This window comes from Lycorma delicatula, chromosome 5 (assembly GCF_047948215.1).
Source record: "Lycorma delicatula isolate Av1 chromosome 5, ASM4794821v1, whole genome shotgun sequence".
Taxonomy (NCBI): domain Eukaryota; kingdom Metazoa; phylum Arthropoda; class Insecta; order Hemiptera; family Fulgoridae; genus Lycorma; species Lycorma delicatula.
Window position 1 is genome coordinate 65,090,694 of NC_134459.1, and position 18,903 is coordinate 65,109,596.

Below are 18,903 nucleotides of genomic sequence, written 5' to 3' on the forward strand. Positions count from 1 at the left end.
GAAAAATATAGTTAAAGAAAACTGTGCCTGGGAAATTGATGAATTGGTATCTCAACTCATTCATTCACCAAAAGTCTCGGATGAATTTGTGGAATTGGTAATGCCATTATAATTATTATTTTATTTTTATTATTATTATTGTTAACACCCTCATGGATTCGCTCAATTTTTTGTTTCTATTACTTTGCGGATACCTAGGACGGGTGTTAGAAATATTTGTCACAGTCTTCCTTAGCATCGCTTCATTTCTCCTTTTGATAGATGATATTCCTACTGTTAAATATTGGAAAGATATCGATTTCTTCGAATCGCTGTCAATATTTTGCCGTTCTATTAGATAACTGATGTTATGACATTGAATTATGAATATATCAATGAACAATCAAATTATCAGAAATTTTGCAATTAAATAATTACCCGTATTTTTTTCTCTTTGGTTTTATATACACCCCTTCCGAAGCCAGACCCGTAATTAAGCATAACTCAGCTCCGGGAGGTGTAGTCGCCAACTCAACCTAACCAAAACCGTATTTTTATGTTTTTTTCATCCTACCTCCCGGGCCGGATCCACAACAAAGCAAAGCACAACCCAGGGGGTTATCTACTCAAACGGGCCTTCGTGTCCGCCGGCCATAAGTCTAGTCCAACAGGTCAGCCGCCGATTAGATCTTTTCATTGGCTGCCTCTAACCCCTAGGGCGGTGTATCCAAGCCCGAATTTGTCGTTCCTGGACCCATCCCAGAAGCCGAGACTCGGTCTTGACGTTAATGCCTCTAGTGAGAGCACTCTGTGCAGGGAATTCACACTTGGTCTCGGTCTTTTTCGCGAAGGGATGAGAGAATTCCAGTATTTTTGACGTTGGTCGTAATTATATCTACATAACTAAATTTTTACGTAATTTGATATTTGAATTTGCTTGTTAGTTTAATTTTCCTTAAACTTTGTGTAAAGTGTATACTTGTAATTTAAAAATAGGTAATGTCTGTTTCTTTTATGATTAGAAAATTATTTACCACCGGGTATACAAAAGTTTTAAAGTTGTTCTCCCTTATTTCTGTAAAAATAGTTTACTCTTTTTATTATTATCATTATTTATCCATAAGTGAGAGCTTATCTAGGATAAAAAATAACAGTAATTATTGATCTAAAAAAAATCATAAGCGTTTAATTTTGTGATTAAAACTTTTTTTTAAGTCTCTATATATGACTGCAGATGACAATATATTTATCATTTTAAATGAAAAGTGGTATTTTCAAATGCTACTTTCAGTTACGATTATAATGCAACTATGTTAATTTAGGTTATCATCTGTGATTACTTTAATGTTTTATTTAATACCATTTTTACATGATTTTTACTGAGTTTGTATTTTCTCTTTTTAACAAAAAAGTTAAATTTGACCAAACTTTATGATTTTTTTTTTCAGTTTATATTTTTAAATTAAATTCAATTTGTTATAAAAATTATTATCAATACTTATATATTTTTTGAGGATTTTGTTTGGAATTTTTTTTGGAGTTATGAAAATTTATAAGTTAAAATAATAATCTTATACAGAAAATTCTATTTTTTGTAATATTTTATTTAAATATGAATTAATTTTATACATAGCATTTATCTTCTTTTTCCGGACTGCACTGCAATTCAGTATTATTATTGTAGTTGTTGTTAGGGTTTACCGTACTTCTATTGCTGTTCAGAGTAATTTGTGCGGAGATGCAATCCTGGGTGAGTTATGTTTATGTTTTGGCGGACAAATTGCAGGATTGCATCCGACGCCAGAGCGCCCTGGCGCGTCCTAGTGCGGCTCGTCGAAGCGAGGCGCCCGTCCCCTACACGTAGTCGTCGCCTCTTATCGTCTGATGTAGGCCACCAGCCAGACAAACAGCGGAACATACCAAACCCGAATGAACTTCATTTTATTTTCCATCTCTTTTTTTATTTACTTCTGTAATGTATTTTCTTTTCTGTATTTTTTATTATTTTTTTTTTTTATTCTTCACATTTAACAAACTGTTGTTAGATATTGCTGTTATGAAGACTAGTCGCTCAATCGCTTATTGGCTTTCATTGTTACAGATTATATATTACTAACTTTATTGCTTCAAAGTATACTAAAGTTCTGAAAATGCTATTTTTATCTCGGAACATTATTTTCAGTATGTGACAGAGTAGAGGAGAACATGTTTCCTATGTTTCATAAAAATTGCATTTCATATGATTCATGATTTTAATATTATATAGCATTTGTAACAAAAAATTCAAAACTAGTACCTACGAATAATTTACAACATTTAAACTGCATTTTTAACCGGTGCAATTATTTTTATGTCATTTATTTTATTAGAAATATTAATGCATTCTTTATATTAAAGGAATTGAATGAAATTACCTTTATTGAAGTAAACGGAAATAAACTCTGGTGATAAAATATCCAAAATTTAGAAAAGTGCATATAATTTTATAAAACTTTTATTGGAAATACTTATTTTTTTTAATTTTGAACTGGAATTTTATCTGTTTATTGGTATAAAGGTTTATTTCTTGTAATTTATTCATGAGGATACATTCTAGCAAAAAATTTCAACTGCCATAAAATAGTAGTAAATTAAATATTATTAAAATCCTATTTCACATTCGGGAAATAAATATACTACCCGAAGAAGCTCGCGATAGTTCATATAATAGATCAATGAATGACTAAATATTTTGAGGATATTTACAAATACTTTATTAAGAAGAGCATGGGACCGAGGATACTTCTCTGGAGCACTCCATATTCAAAATTCTGAAATACGAAGCTATCTACTTTTATGATTCCTCTTACGGTAGACGAAACCTCTTTATTTACAATCAGTAAATTATATCTACATAACATCTGTAATTGTAGTTCTAATAAAAGGAAATTTTTTACAATTTATTTTATTTAAAATATTTTTTTTTAAAAATAGGAACTTTCCTTTGTAACAGAAAAAAATTTTCTAAAGCTATTAATTAAAATTAGAACTAATAAATATTTTCAGTATTACTTTTCTATTGAAAAATAAACTTGTAGCTCTATTTCGTTATTTAATTAACGGACTTGCCTTCTTTTGAAGCTGTTTTTCACCGTCCTCGTACTTTATTTTATTACATGATCGATTTTTTCTTTTATGTATAGTTACTTTTGTTGTAGATTCCCTTCTTTGAGATATGTATAAAAAAGTATATTTTATATGTTTAGTGTTTATTTTTTTTGTTTTTAATTTTAATGTTTTGGTAAATTATACATCGTTATTGTGTGTTGTTGAGTTGAGTCCATGATACATTTTTAATAGTTTCTTTATAGACTTTATTTAGCAAATTTATATGATTTTCTTTTTCTTAATATATAAGTAAATTTTTTTTTTTCAAAAGATTTATACTTTGTTTGATCATTTACGCAACCAATTATTCATTTACATTTGTTATAAAACGGAAATGAGAAAGTTACTACTAAAAAACAAGTACAAAATTAAATCTATTGGCAAAAATGATATTGTGTCAACATAATTTAAAAAGAACCAGTTATTAATGAAAAAGCAAGTAAGATTTTCTCAAACGAACATTTTTATCATTATTATTGTTCTCTCAAATATTGATCGATTTCTGAAGTTATTATCTTTAACTTCTACTTAATTTAGGTTATTACGTGTTCGTATAATATATTTGAGTATGCTTGTTTGATTTAGTGCAATTGCTTTTAATAGATTTTTTATGTATGCATTTTATATCTGAGTACTGTATAATTACTGTATGACTGTATTACTGTATTACTGATTACTGTATGATTAATCACGTGACCATTATTTGGTAGCCTATCAAATCAGAACTCACGTATATTATTAATCATAATTTATAATTTTATATGACGTTGGTTCCTTTTCAGTATCTGTGACAACTAAAAAGTTACATATTTTTTAATCGCAATTTTAAAAAAAACCTCTTTTTAAATCTGCAGATGGTACAAATGAAGTCTGTTGTGGTTTTGGTAAATCTCTATTGGGGTTCAATATACGCTAAGTCAATATAATTTTTTTTCTCGTGTTTTGGCGGTTTTATGGAAAAGTTTTTATTAATGATAAAAAAGTTAGTTTTTCCTTCATTTTGGGAACTTATACTTGATTCACAAAATTGATGTTTATATATTTTAGTAAACCTTATTTTAAACCTTTATTATATTAGTGTATTTGAACCAACTTGGTAGCTAACTCCGTTATTGAGTAATGATTATTACAAAATTTTAATTTTGGCGATCTACTTGAGGTGATAACCCGATGGCCGATCGCGGCTATTTATGTATTTTTGTAATCCTCTAACAATGCTTAATCTGAATACGAAATAAAAATAAAAATCCGAAACAAAAAGTGCTCACACACATACATACGTATTGAATCCAATAAGGAAGTGTTCGTTCGTTGAAAATAATTTAAATATTTTTTAGATTATACATTTTTATACGTATTACATTGTTACATTTTTTTTACATTTGTAAGTAATTGTACAAATGTATGTTAATAATTAACTGATGTTCCTTAGATTTTTAATGTACCCTTCTAAGAGAAAGCAAATGTAGACTTACTACCTATAAGTTTTGGATAATACACCATTTCAAATATTGCTAAGACTTTATAAAGCAGCTGATGTTAGGCAATGCAGACTTCGGTATTAGATGTAATATAAATTTTTCACATTACTATGCAAGTTAAATAAAAAAATACTATATTTATATCAAATAATTTTAATTTTTTTTTTTTTTTTACAGTGATATATACTCAACGTCCCAGAGACGAAGCAGAGCTTCAGTTATATAGAGTTATGCAAAGAGCTAGTTTACTAGTGTATTACGATACTCTATTAGAAATGGGTAAGTTAAAAAAATTATTCATTTTTACATAATTTTATTAGTGAATTTTGAGATGCAACAAATGTATATAATTATTAAGAAAGGTTTTCTTTCACAGGATTGCTCAGAGAAAGTAAACAATTTTTAGATGTTCAAGTACATTCCATTTTCATTGTTGATATTACAATTTTTTATACACATTCGAAAAAGGAAGATTAAATGGTTGTATTTTATACAACCATTATTATTTAGGTATTTTTTTGTTTTAATTCATCAATCGATTGACTGGTTTTGTGCTATTTCAACTCCTTTCTTTATTATGCTATTAATTTAATCTTAAAATAAATATTATATACCTTATCCTCGATTTTCTGTTTTATAAATTCTAATTTTCGATTTATTTTATTATTATTATTATTATTTTATGATTATAAAATAATGTCTTATCTCGATAGATAAGATTATAGCATTTTTTTGCTTTCACAATGTAAGGTCCAGTCTTTCTTTTGATTGTGTGGCATATAAAACAATTGAAGCAAAAGAGACATTTGGCAAATTTGTTTTCCTTGAAAGATTTCTTCTCTCAAGAGAATGAATTAGTTAGAGAACTGAATGTCACTTCTATTTACGATGGGCTTTTATTTTTATATATTGGATTATATTCGGGTGAGTAATCAAAAAAGGTAATGACAAATCTCTTTACTTCTCACTTTATCCTGGAAGTTGTTGGCTTGAGACGCTAATTATTCTTAAGAATTACTTAACTGTTTGACTTGTGATTTATATCAGTTCGCCTACAAACACTACGGTTACTGTTTCTACTGTAAAAAAAAATATTGTTACTAAAATTTTGTTTAATACGTATGAAAGATAATAATCCATTTATAAATAAAGTAATAATTACTTGAGCTGTTACAGATTTTTTCCTCCAGTTATATTAAAGAACAATCTGTGTTCAGACTTAGAATTCCTTAATGAAAAACCTCTCGCATTTCCCGAGACATATGCCATTAGAAGGTAACCGTTTGATTTGCAATCTGTTTTCTCGAACATCACTGCAAGATGTTGGAAGCACTTAATGGTAACTGAACGTATTATAATGGTATATCATAATAAAATACAAATAAAACTAGTCATACTAACGGTTATTAAAACAAACAAAAGAATATTAATTACTTAGGAACCGTTTTTCAAAATATAAAAATGTATGTGGTAAGAATTTCGACTGTTAAACAATCATCTTCAGTTTATATTAAAATATTGTAACTATAAATATAAAAAAAAAATATTAAAATAGAAACAGAGTTGAACAAAGAGTAACTTCACTAACACCGATGAAGCATTAAAAATAATACTCCTTTCTACTTACGCAGATCAGTCTAGGTAGAGAGAGTTTAATCCACGTAGACTGTATTTTTGGCTAGCCTTTTTCTTTCGAATTGAGCTATCCATAACTTAGTTATTTTTTTATTTTTCAATTTTATTATTTTAATTTTATAATTACAAGAATGCCAACTTGCATTGCGACAGTGATTTTTTAATTTATGTATTTATTCACTTTGATCTCTTCTCATGTTTATTTAAAAATTTAAAGGGAACGACTGTGAAATATTAGAGAAGAGATGAGCATCTAGTGATTAATTTCGTAAATTTTCTTGAGCTATTGTATGTAGAAAAATTATAATAATTAAATGTTAAAATTATTTAAGAATGAATAGTTTTTATCGGTTACATTAACATTTTTATTTATGACTTTATTTATGAATTCAAAAGATTTCAAAATATGTATCAAAATATCTTTCAAAATCTAATTATTTTTCAAAATATCTATTAATTGGGAGAAATATGTCATTAAGTTTTATATGTTTAATAAAACTATATTATATTGATAGAGCGAGGTATTTTTCATTTATTTCATAGTGTAGTCTAAATTTAATTTGGTTAATACTGCTAACTCACTTATTATGTGTTTATATAACATGTAAATGAATTACGCATGCAGAATTTTTTTTTTAAGTGCAAGTATGCAAGAATACAAATTATTCATACTTGCTTCAATCAATTAAATAGTTCATTAATATTTTGTTTGTGACCTCGATATTGGATTAAATTTAGCCGTTGGTTTTTTAATTTTTTTAATTGTATTATCATTTTAATTAATTTCCATTATTATTTCATAAAAAAAGCTAATTCAATATTCATGTATGTATTTCTTAAGTATATATTTTAATGTATTCTGGAAAACCACAGTTTGGAATTACAAAAAAAATAATACAAGTTGAAATCTACAAGGAATTTTTTTCTTTTCGTCACTAATGTTGATTTTTTATTGTTTTTTTTTTTTAATGTAATGTAAATTTTACGATTTAAACATCATTTAAAATCATTTTTTTTCTCTAAATATTGGGTAAAATTCTTTAAAATATTAATACTTTTTAATTTTATGTTATTAATATTAATATTTCAATTAAATAAATAATTTTATTCAAAAGATAAAGAAAGCTCTTTTTAAAATAACTAATAAAAATTCCTGAAGATTATTCAGTTCAGGCTATTTCTTAATGTTATAAAATCACGTGACCATTTTTTAAGCTAAAACTCTGTTTACTTCTATACAATCAATTAATTTATCTTAAAAATACGTTTTGTTAAATTTATTAGATAAAAACATATATCTACAAAATGTTTCAAACAAACTTGTGTCTACGAAAACTATATTCGAGTGTAAAGTTAAATAATTACATGTGTTACAATCGAGATTTAAGCTTTTTTTATTTTTCTCATTGAAAGAATTATTCAAAATAAACTTTTCATCAGAACCGCATGTAAAACTTTAATAATTATTTATGAATGTGTTAATTACCATAATTGTTATGGTTGCAGACGCCCTAAAATAAGACACAAGTCATAAAACGATAGAAATTATGTAGAATAACGACTATTCCATGCCAGGCTTACTAAAATAAATGTAAAGTGGTTTTTCCGTTGCCTTCATTAATGTTTGGCATATACAGTTGCATATCAGCATACCAATCCAACGGTATGCTAGTTATATTCGCTCTACAAGTGACATCATTCTGTTCACAAAAGACTGAATGTTTTATTAATATCATTACTTCCAAAGAAAGCGATTCTGATTTGTGCCTATTGTTGTATCTCAGATGCTACATTGCATCACAGCCATAGAAAGACCGGAACAGTTAGTGTAAAATTACAATTTAATGCATTTTTTCTGTTGTAAAACAATGCTTTTTACTTTCCTGGCTCCATATGTGTATATAAGGAAAAATTATGATGCTCATAAATTATTAAATTAATTACCAGGTTTTGATAAATCTCAACTTTTCATACCATTAAGTTAATTAAGACAAAAAAATTTTCGCTAAACATTTTTTGACTGGGAAAAACCGATTTTGTTCAAACTTTGTCAGTTGATCAGTAGGTACCTAGTGACCAAATAGAGATAACTACTGACGATATATTGAAAATTAATATTGTGTTTTATACGAATTTTTTGAGGGGGATTTGAGAACTTTTATTCCCAAACATAAAGATCAGTATAATTCTTCCTCTAGTGAAAATTTTTCCCAAAAATATTTTCCCCATTTGTTAAAGAACGTATTTTTTCGAAATTTATCAGCCCATCTTATGCAGTACACGACGTCTTTCTAAGCGGATTGGAGTTTACATTAGATGGTTTGAAGGAAACTTAAACAAAACAAATTTATTCTTATCATAAATAGGCAATAAAACATCTACACTCTGGAGACGATCCGCTTCGCTTGGAGCTCTGAAAATGGTGGAATACAAATCGACTACTCTACAAGTATGTTTTATTTACCGACGAGACCAATTTTATTTGAGATGGTGTCAACATCTTACCCAATGAGCATACATGGGCAGACGTAAACCCTCATGAAACGGTGGAAGGCAATTTTCAACACAGATTTTGCCTCAATGTACGGTGCGGCCTTCTTCACAATCAGCTGTTTAGACGGTTCATGTTACCTGATCACTTAAATACTGAGGTCTACTTTCGCTATCTTCAAGAAGAATTGCCGCAGCTGCTTGAAGAGTTTCCTCTAGCGTCGAATCGCAAAGTATACTTGCAGAACGATGACGCGCCTCCCCATTTCTTATGTGCCGTTTCAGCTCACTTAAATCATACTTTTCCTCCGAAATAGATCGGTCGATCCGCATTCCTGGACACCAAGATTGCTTGATCCAGCACCTTTAGATTTTTGCGTCTGGGGATGGATGAAAAATATTCTATACAAAAATAAAATACATTCTCAAGAGAAATTAATTGTTCGCATTATAGTTGCGACTGAATCATTAAAGATAGCCCTGAAGAACTAAAAAGAGTAAGAAAAGCAGTACAGAAGCGTGCCAAGAATTGTATTAACATGGCGGGCTCATTTTTGAACATTTATTATAAACTGGTACGTATAATGCATTTTGGTCTAGTATACTGCTTCTAAATAAAATTCGAATTTTTTAACTTTTAACTTTTTATTCAACGTATCTTACACCATTTTGTTAAGAATTAAATTTTCTATAATTACTGTTAAAAAGTTTTACGTGTTTGTCATCTATCTAACAAAGTTACTGTACGTTAAACATAAAAAATAGGGATTTCACCCTAATTTATTGGTTTTTCGTCCAGATTTCTCAAAATCCACTGCAGATACGGTTCTGGGACTTATTTTAATTGACTTTTCATGTCAAAAACCATAATAAATCACTAATTTAGCTTCTTAATTAACGTCGAAAAAATTTCAGTACTTCATTTCACCGGAGTAGCTGAAATCCGAGCGAAATCTTTCGCTAGTCATAACTCGCAAACGAAGCATTTTAGAACATGTGTTTATTATTAACTTTTTACATTATCTTCATGAGTAGAAAAAGTTACGAATGTCCCGGGGGAAATTCGTGATACACTACGTATATAAATCATAATACACGATTTTATACATATATAAAATTGTCTGGTGTTGCCTCATTAAACAAAAATGAACGAATCTGCGTTAATTTTTAATTTGCATATTTGCCTACATTCTACATCTTAAAATTAATTATTTTGTGTATTTTAATACTCGTATTTGTATCACCTTGAAGATTTTACCTTCTACGCTACTTTTCATTTCTATAGTATATCTCAGCTAAGATGATGATGAAAATAATGTTTGCAAATGTAACGAGATATTTTTGAGTTTACACAGAACGGCGCTATGAAAAATAACGCCATTATTTTCATCACTTACGTCAGTAGATTACAATACTCAATGCTGCTACTACCCACAGTATATTTTTTTCTAATCGGGGCAATTATTTAATTTAATAATAATAACTTCATTTCGTTAATAATCAAAATTTGTGTTTATTTTTTTTAATATCGTGCTGAATTTATTAATATATATTTGTTTTGAATAAAATTTAACCATTTTTTTTTTTTGTATCCATAGAGGGAGGAAAAAGCTCTGCCAGCCGCCGTCAGGCCCTCACTGACGGCAGTGCGGGACTCTGACCCGCTAAAAAACCTCCCCTCTTATCATGCAGGGCCGGATCTAAGCTATATAGTATGTACAGCCCCTACATGATCACCCAGGCATTCTACTATCCGGATGACCGGAAGGCGTCTCCAGGGAGAAAACGACGAGCGACGGCTCCGAGAAGCCCCCGTCGCACACTCCCAGAAGTTGGGTCCCCTTGATCACCCGTCATCGAACTCCATGTCTCCATCGATCCGTATCTACTCAGCCTGTCGTCGCCTCGCTTCATTTGGCCTTCTCTTCAATCATTGATGTGATCGTAGTCGAGATACATTTCCATTTGTCGCCATTGCTAAGCATCAACTTGATTATATTGTTGGCCCCCTCCACAACCTGATCCTCGAGCGCTACTCATAATTCGCGCCATCTAGGGCAAAAAAACATTACATGCTCTGGTGTATCCAGTCCGCCGCAATCATGACAGCGACTTGTATGGCATCTGCCCATCCTGTACAGATAGTTCGAAAACATCCATGTCTAGACAGGAACTGGGTGAATTCGTAGCCTGTGTTACCGTGCTTCCGCTACACCCAGTTTCTGATGTCGCTTATGAGACCTTAGGTTCACCTTCCTTTGTCCGAATCCCGCCTTCTGTCACGCCAAGCCATGTAGAGACTGTCAATTGCTTCCTTTCTGTCCCGTTCGGCCACTATTGAAGCTCTCATTTACCAAACGCCTCACGTTCCTGGCTCTCGACAATTTAACCAATTAATTTAACAAATTAATTAACAATAAATTTAATAACCATTAATACAATATTCATATGTAGAATATTTTAAAATATATGATATGCTTTCAAATATTTAATACGCAACCTTGATGAAAATAAAAGCTATTATTTTAGGATCGATCGTAAGAATTACATCGGTCTAGTACTAGTATGTTTAGTATCAACTTAACTGGAACCAACTACAAATTAAATAGTTATTCTTACTTTCTTATTATTATTAAATAACAACTCAAAATAATTTTTCTTTTGGAGAAAATTTTCCCAAAAACATTTTCCCAATTTGTTATAGAACGTCTTTTTCGAAATTTATCATCAACTCACCCTTTTTAAAAATGTTCTAACATTCAAAAGTCTATTGTTTCCTTTGTTGCCTTTTCTATTATCAATGTTTTTCAAACGATAAAAAGAGAATTTCCTTACCAACAACTAAAAAAAAAAAAATTAAATTCCTAAATTTTTGATACAAAAAAATGTATTTTTGTCATAAAAATCATAGTAATATAGGTTATATGTTTTTGTAGTTCTAAACTTTAAATTTTCTTAAAGTATCATACAACATTGCTCCTCATTATAAAAGATACTATTTTTTTAAAAAATCATTCTATGGATCACAGATTAATGACAAAGGGGAAGATACCGAACTAAACATCTTTTTAAGGATATTAAATTTAAAATCTTTTAGTCTCACATTTTTCGCAGATATCAATACCTCCATTATTCACCGATTATGAAACGGAAAATAACTTTTTCATTTGATATTAAACTCATTACATAAAATGTATAAAATTACCAACAGAAAAATATATCTTTCACTTTAATATTAGCTTACTACAGAGTAATTCAAAACTAATTTACATTTATATTTTCTAATTAATTTTTTAATAGTTTTTAATGTTCTATAGCTAATGTTTCTATTTTGAGATGATATATAGCTTGACAGCACATTCTAACCCCAATACATGGAGACTTATTCGGTTAAAATTAACTGTCTCTAATTTCTATTGATCGTTAATAAAATGATTATGACAGTCATATTATTATTGCTATTAATAATATAACAGCTATACTAACATTATTATTATTATTATAGATTCTGAAACTAAATATTATTTATACAGAGTGAGCAACTTAAAACCGAACCCATAATGAAACCGCTACCCAACACTATTTATGAAAAACTCTCACACAACTAGCGCGACTAATTGATGCATATGTTACTACTGATTGTTGCTGCCGTTTGTCAGGTGGTTACATCTCAGTGGAGTATTGTGAATGCAGTTGTGTTTGTGTAAGCGTCTTCCCAAATCAGCTGATTTGGAAGTCGAGAGTTCCAGCGATCAAGTCCTAGTAAAACCAGTTATTTTTACACGGATTTGAATACTAGATCGTGGGTACCGGTGTTCTTTGGTGGTTGGGTTTCAATTAATCACACATCTCAGGAATGGTCGAACTGAGACTGCACAAGACTACTGCACTTCATTTACACTCACACATATCATCCTGTGAATTATTATCTGAAAGGTAATTACCGGAGACTAAACAGGAAAAAGAAAGTTAAGTTGTATTTGTGTAAAAACCGTTATTTAATCCAGGAGAGGATAGCTATAGTTGTGGCCTACATTCGTTCTGGATCGTTTGTAGAATCACGTCAAGTATTCGTAGGAAAATTTCTGAATGCCTGTATCCCAGCGAAGAGTAGCATACACGATTTAGTTAAAAAATGACGTACAACAGGTTCGGTTTCAAAGGCAAAACGAAATAGGCAACCTTCCGTTAGGATTCCATAGGCCATTGAAAGGAGAATTACTGTCAGTCCAAAAAAAATCACTACGCAAATTATTCCAACAATCTGGTGTTAAATACACATCTTGTCGTAAGATTCTTCATGAATTAAAATTGAAACCATACCGCGTTACAACTGTGTAACTACTGAAGGAGACAGACAACGAGCTGTCAGCAGAGGACGTTGGCCTCCACGTTCCCCAGAGTTGTCTACTTGCGATTTTTTCCTTTCGGGCTAGTTAAAGGACAGAGTCTATGCATGTAATCCCCACAATATTTATGAATTGAAGGTGAATATATTCAACGAGAAATCAACGCAATTGACAACGTTTTGCATCAGATAAATTTCAATTTGATTAGTCGAACACAAAAGTGGATCGATGCCCAGAATGGTCATTTTGAACATCTTTTGTAAAGGTAAGGTAAATAAATGCAACATTTAAATTACGTTTATGTAATTTAAAATTATTTTAATTTAATTTATCCGTATCATTCATAAAATGTCATTCCAACATAACCTACCGATTCTGCAGCGATTACATTACGGGTTCGGTATTATGTTGCTCACCCTGTACAATTTTATCATTATAATATTGAAATTCATATCATAATAAAAATATATTACAATTATTTTTATTTATATTGTTTCTTAGAAGTTATATATCAGAAACTGCTGTTTTCATGTATAAGAAAATTTTTTTATTCTACATATTTATAGAATTTTGATGAAACCTTGAATAATATAATCATTAAATTAATGTTGTATCTCCATAAATAGGTGAAAGTATTACGTAAATTAGGAGAATTTTATATTTTACATTGTCGTTTATCTTGTACTGAAATAGAGTACATGTATTACATGTAATGATCATGTATTGAGTTTTCACAATCTATTTTGATTAGATATACGAGTACTTTCAGCAAACAAATCTTGGAATATATTCTAGAGCCAAGTGATACATTTCTTTTAGTTTTTCATATCAAAATTATACCTTCTGTCCAAAAGATATTATCATTTAATAAAAAATGTTTTTCTTTTATTATTATTTCTCCCCGTATTGAAACAGTTATTTGTGATTTACAGATCCATAGATCTTTCCCTTCGACTGAACATTTTTTTAAAATTAGCTGGATAATTCCTTACGTACACAATTCCGTGGATATCTAAGTATTTTAGGAAGCTTGAACTAGTTATTGACACTTTAATTTCTGGAGGAAATATATAATTTTCTGTATTACATATATTTATTTTCGCTGGTAAATAAAAAATTTTTAACAGCATTACGCTGTTCCTAACCTGTATAAAAATGCACCGATCAACTTAAAGGTTGTGGACAATACAAATAATGGGTGAAGATCAGATCTTAGTATATGCTGAGCCTGCTGGGATTGTTCGTACATTCGAAGCTGTCTTCCAGTAGATCGATCCGGAGACCAATTTCTGATCGGAGGATTCAGGTTTTCTGCCCGTTGATTGCATAATGATATATGTCTATCTGATAATGCTGGGCGTCGTAGTTCCTTATAAATACAAAATACACAATATACTGGCTGAAGACGAACTTAAAACCAAAAAGTAATTCTCCATACTTTTTGGCCTGTTACAACCGTATTTAAAATCAGTCAAACGTTTCTAGGGTTTATCGGTACATCGACGTTTTCCAGATTTATCAAATATGTATTCTGCGATCTTGGCTGTAGGAATTATTTTTCATATATGCTTATTCTACCGCTGTCTTCTAATTACCAGTTTCACGTTAAAATGCTGCTTGTTAGACCGATCTAAAAACCATTCATCTCTGTGATTAAAACACCTTTTTGATCTCTCTACTTTATCATCATCTTACTTTCTTTAATCAATATTGAAATTTTTTGTAGAATTTCTTGAAATGCTTACTTTCTTTTTTAATTTTTTAGAAATAAGTACACATAAACTAGAATTTATTAACTTTATTGGACGCATATTTATATTTATCCACTAGGTACTTGATATCATATTCCACCTAAGTCCTAGCAATTATTCTGGAATTTAATTGTTAAGTAAGATTTGTAAGCATTTGTAATTTTTACCTAGCGTACGTTTGTTTTGTAGATAGTTTCTCACTATACTCTTTAATATTAACAGAATTCATGGATACAAATTTAAAGATGAAACAGTTAAAAAAATAATAATTTTTCGGTATTTTTGAATTTGGAACTGAGAAACTGCTATTTTTTATTAAGTCCATGGAAAAAAGTGGAGTGCCGTTGAAGATCTTTTGGAATGCGTGAAGTTAGCATCAGTTGGTAAAGCTGTATGTAATTGATGGTGCGTAATATTTTTTAGAGATTAGGTTTATGCCACAGGAAGTAGTACTAATTAATAGTAAGATTTCTACGGGAAATGATACGTAAATATTTCCTATATGCAAATACTCTACTGAATAAGTAAATTGTTACAAATATCCGGGAATATGTAATTTGTTGAAATAAATTTATTAAATAATTTATATTACGTTAGCATTCCTGATTTCATAAAACACACACACACACACACACACACACACACACACACACACACACACACACACACACACACACACACACACACACACACACACACACACACACACACACACACACACACACACACACACACATGGTGATTCAAGAAAAAGGGGAATAATTTGGGAACTGATTTTAGAGCTTGAAATAAGGGAGAAAGTTCATAGAAACATATGTCCGAAAATGTTTTCTTATCCAGTTATGGCTAATAAAAAAATTAATACAGTATAAAGCACAGTTAATATTTTTCTTTAAATATTTTAATTTTTTTGTCTTAATTGTCTAAAGGTCTAAATCTTTCCAAGTATTCTTTGTGAAAATATTATTTGAAATTCAAAGCATGGGCTCTGCCTTCTGCTTGGCAAAAATTTTATTTTTTACATGCATTCTCATTTCTAGTTAAACATTTCTTCAGAAAAAATAAAAATCTTTTCAGTCACTACATTTCTTTTTTTCTATAAGATTGCAATTTAACAAAAAAATTCAAGGAAGTTACTTTATGATTAAATTTTACGAGTTAATAATATCATTAATTAATGATTAACATGATTAACTTTGAATTGATCATGAAGAGGTGATTCTTTTTGATAAAAATCAAGGAAATAGAAATCTTGAACAACTTTTCATAATTCAAACAGTTCTTTTAAAATTTAAATCTATTTATTTGAAAAATTGTCAAATAGAGCTTCGTCACCGCTTGCGAATATAAATTTTTTTGCAGGAGATTATATTTGCCAAGAATTACAGGGGGGGGGGGGGAGTACATTTAGGAAAATATTTCAATAACAAGAATTAAAACTAATATAAATTGAAATGCTTTCCTTTTTGAGAAGTAAACAAGATATAGTCTTTAAGGAGTAGACGTGTTTCCTCAATCTTGATGGAATTCCTGATGGTACATCAGGAATAAACATAAACATTTATAAACATTTCTTTCATTTTCATTAAATTTTTTTGTCTTTTGTCTTGGTGGGGGTCCATTTTTATCATCGCTTCTGATACTATTTTTCTTCGTGGTTCTGGGTCCCCAAGATTTCTCAATACTACCCTATATTTTATTTCTCAAATCACCTCTAACTTCATACGTACAAAGGTAATAAAGGTAGAGGATATCCAACGGTACTCAAGGGGTAATATATAGTGTCAATCTCATCCATCTCAGTAAAGCTTTTATTTACGTTTAAAAACGAGGTTTCTTTAACATATACTCAGTTATCAATTGTAAATTCTCTTACGAAATAATTGTTCATTACATATTTATCTGTGTGATATTTATTTATTTTTTATAGGAGGTGATGATGTACAACAGCTATGTGAGGCTGGTGAAGAGGAATTTCTGGAAATTATGGCATTAGTAGGAATGGCCTCTAAACCACTACACGTTCGTAGATTGCAAAAGGCATTACAAGAGTGGCTAAGCAACCCTGGTAAGTAGAATTTTCATTAATAAATCTGTTTTTGATCCAGTTAATTTAAGATTTAAATTACGTTTTAAAGGAATAAACTTCTGTTTAATAATTTCTAAAAATAAAAATGAAACTTTATTCATTAATTATTTAGCTATTTTTATAATAAAATCTCATGATATATACCCAAGTATAAATGACACTTTTTTTAATTCTTACTTCACTACAAATATTTATGAATCATTTTTTAGATATTAAGTATTTTATTAAAAACAATTTGCAAAAAGTGTCCTAAAGAAGTTCGCCTTAATTAATTTTGGCACCTTTCCAACATCATCTTGAAAAAATATATTGGTAGAGATTTATCTTCTCGTGAATTTAATATAATAATTGACTCAGAAGAGGTTCTTTTTTCAGCAAAGTGACTGAAAATTTTGAGAGTTGTCAATTACCTCAAAAATTTAAAGAAATTTGTTAACGATGGTTTTTTGTTAAATTTTTCTGACACTCTTCACCGACGCTACTTGTATTAAAGATAGGTACTAGATCATGGGTGAGGAGTGACAAAGGGAAAGCCGATCTATTTGCTTCACGTGTAGGCGAAACATTTCAACCACACAATGAAGAGGGTCCTAATGACGAGGATATTAAAGACTTCTTACAGAATCCAATGGAAATCAGCTTTCCGATTAAACCGATCTCAACAATGAAGTTACTGCAGTTAATCAGGTAAGAAAAGTGACAGAAGAAGCCCGGGTTTTGATTAAGAGATGCGCAAATTGCTTGTTATGCTACCCATTAAAGGCGTCACGTACATTAAGGATCTCTTTAACGCTGTCCTGCGGACGTCTTACTTCCCAGCGGAAGGAAGGTGTCTCAGGTGGTAATGATCTTGAAACCAGGGAAACCTGTACACGAGGATTTTTCCTAAAGGCCAGTTAACCTCTTACCGGTCATATCTAAATTATTTGAAAAGCTATTACACTCATTACCATTTATATTGGTGATTTTCCCCACCACCTGTCGGTAGCATCTACTTGCCTTGTCAGCTCCACTATGATCCAACTCTCCTACTCCAATGACCATGTACAAGTTACTGCGAAACAGTGCCGTGTTTCCATACCGTGCAAGGTACTATGAATTGTACAGAAACTACACTGTGAGAAAAACATTGCTTACTGTTTTAACAGCCTGTGTGTGAGAGAAAATATGTGTGTATCAACTGAGATCCTACGGCGAGGACTGTATGCTGCGCGCGCAACCCGCCGATGTAGTGAGTGTAGTCGCAGGCTTAGGCTATTTCGGAGCGTGAGGAAGTAACACTGGACCACCAATTTTGGTTCAGGTTCGGCCACTTCACCATCGAACAATACCATAGAGTCGTTACCGTCATCAGTGGATGTCTGAAGGAAAGAAAATTCTGCAAGCCAGCATTCTTAGATATCCAACAGGCCCTTGACAAGGTATTGTTGCCTGGTCTGCTCTATAAATTTAGATTAAAACTTCCTCACCTCTATCATCTTGTCTATCGGAATTATCTTGGAGGACGTTTCTTTCAGGTAAAATGTAATGATGAGTTATCGAGATTCTTCGACATTAGAATGGGTGTCTCCCAGGACCATATACTGAGTCCTGTGTTGTATTCAGTATTTACTGCGAATCTTCCAGCCCTGGAAGGTTGCACCGTCACCACATTTGCCGATAACACTGCTATCCTTGCCGCCAATGAAGACCCTGAACTAGCCTCGCGGGAGCTCCAAACAATAATGGACCTTGTTTGAGCATGGCAAAAAAAATAGAGGAATAAATTTGATCAGGTTAAATCAAAGCACGACAGATTCGCTATGTGAAGGGTTGACTGTTCCAATGTGAATATGGTGGTGTCAAGATCAAAATCATGTCAAGATCATGGATATATATATATATATATCTTGATCCAACATTTCGTGACTCTGTTTAAACAGAGTCACAAAAATTTGAATATCTGATCGCGTGTTTTACGGGAAAACAATATATATTTTCAA

The 18,903-nt window shown here is 30.6% G+C and overlaps 1 protein-coding gene across 1 annotated transcript in view; it reads left to right on the top strand.

The window, feature by feature from the left end:
* The window catches only part of nab (NGFI-A-binding protein homolog), a 218,567-nt gene that overhangs the window by 94,094 nt on the left and 105,570 nt on the right, over positions 1-18,903 (top strand). The window contains exons 2-3 of the mRNA XM_075366309.1: positions 4,785-4,886; positions 16,763-16,900. Of these exons, the coding sequence (XP_075222424.1) occupies positions 4,785-4,886; positions 16,763-16,900 (240 nt within the window). The remainder of the gene's footprint in view (positions 1-4,784; positions 4,887-16,762; positions 16,901-18,903) is intronic.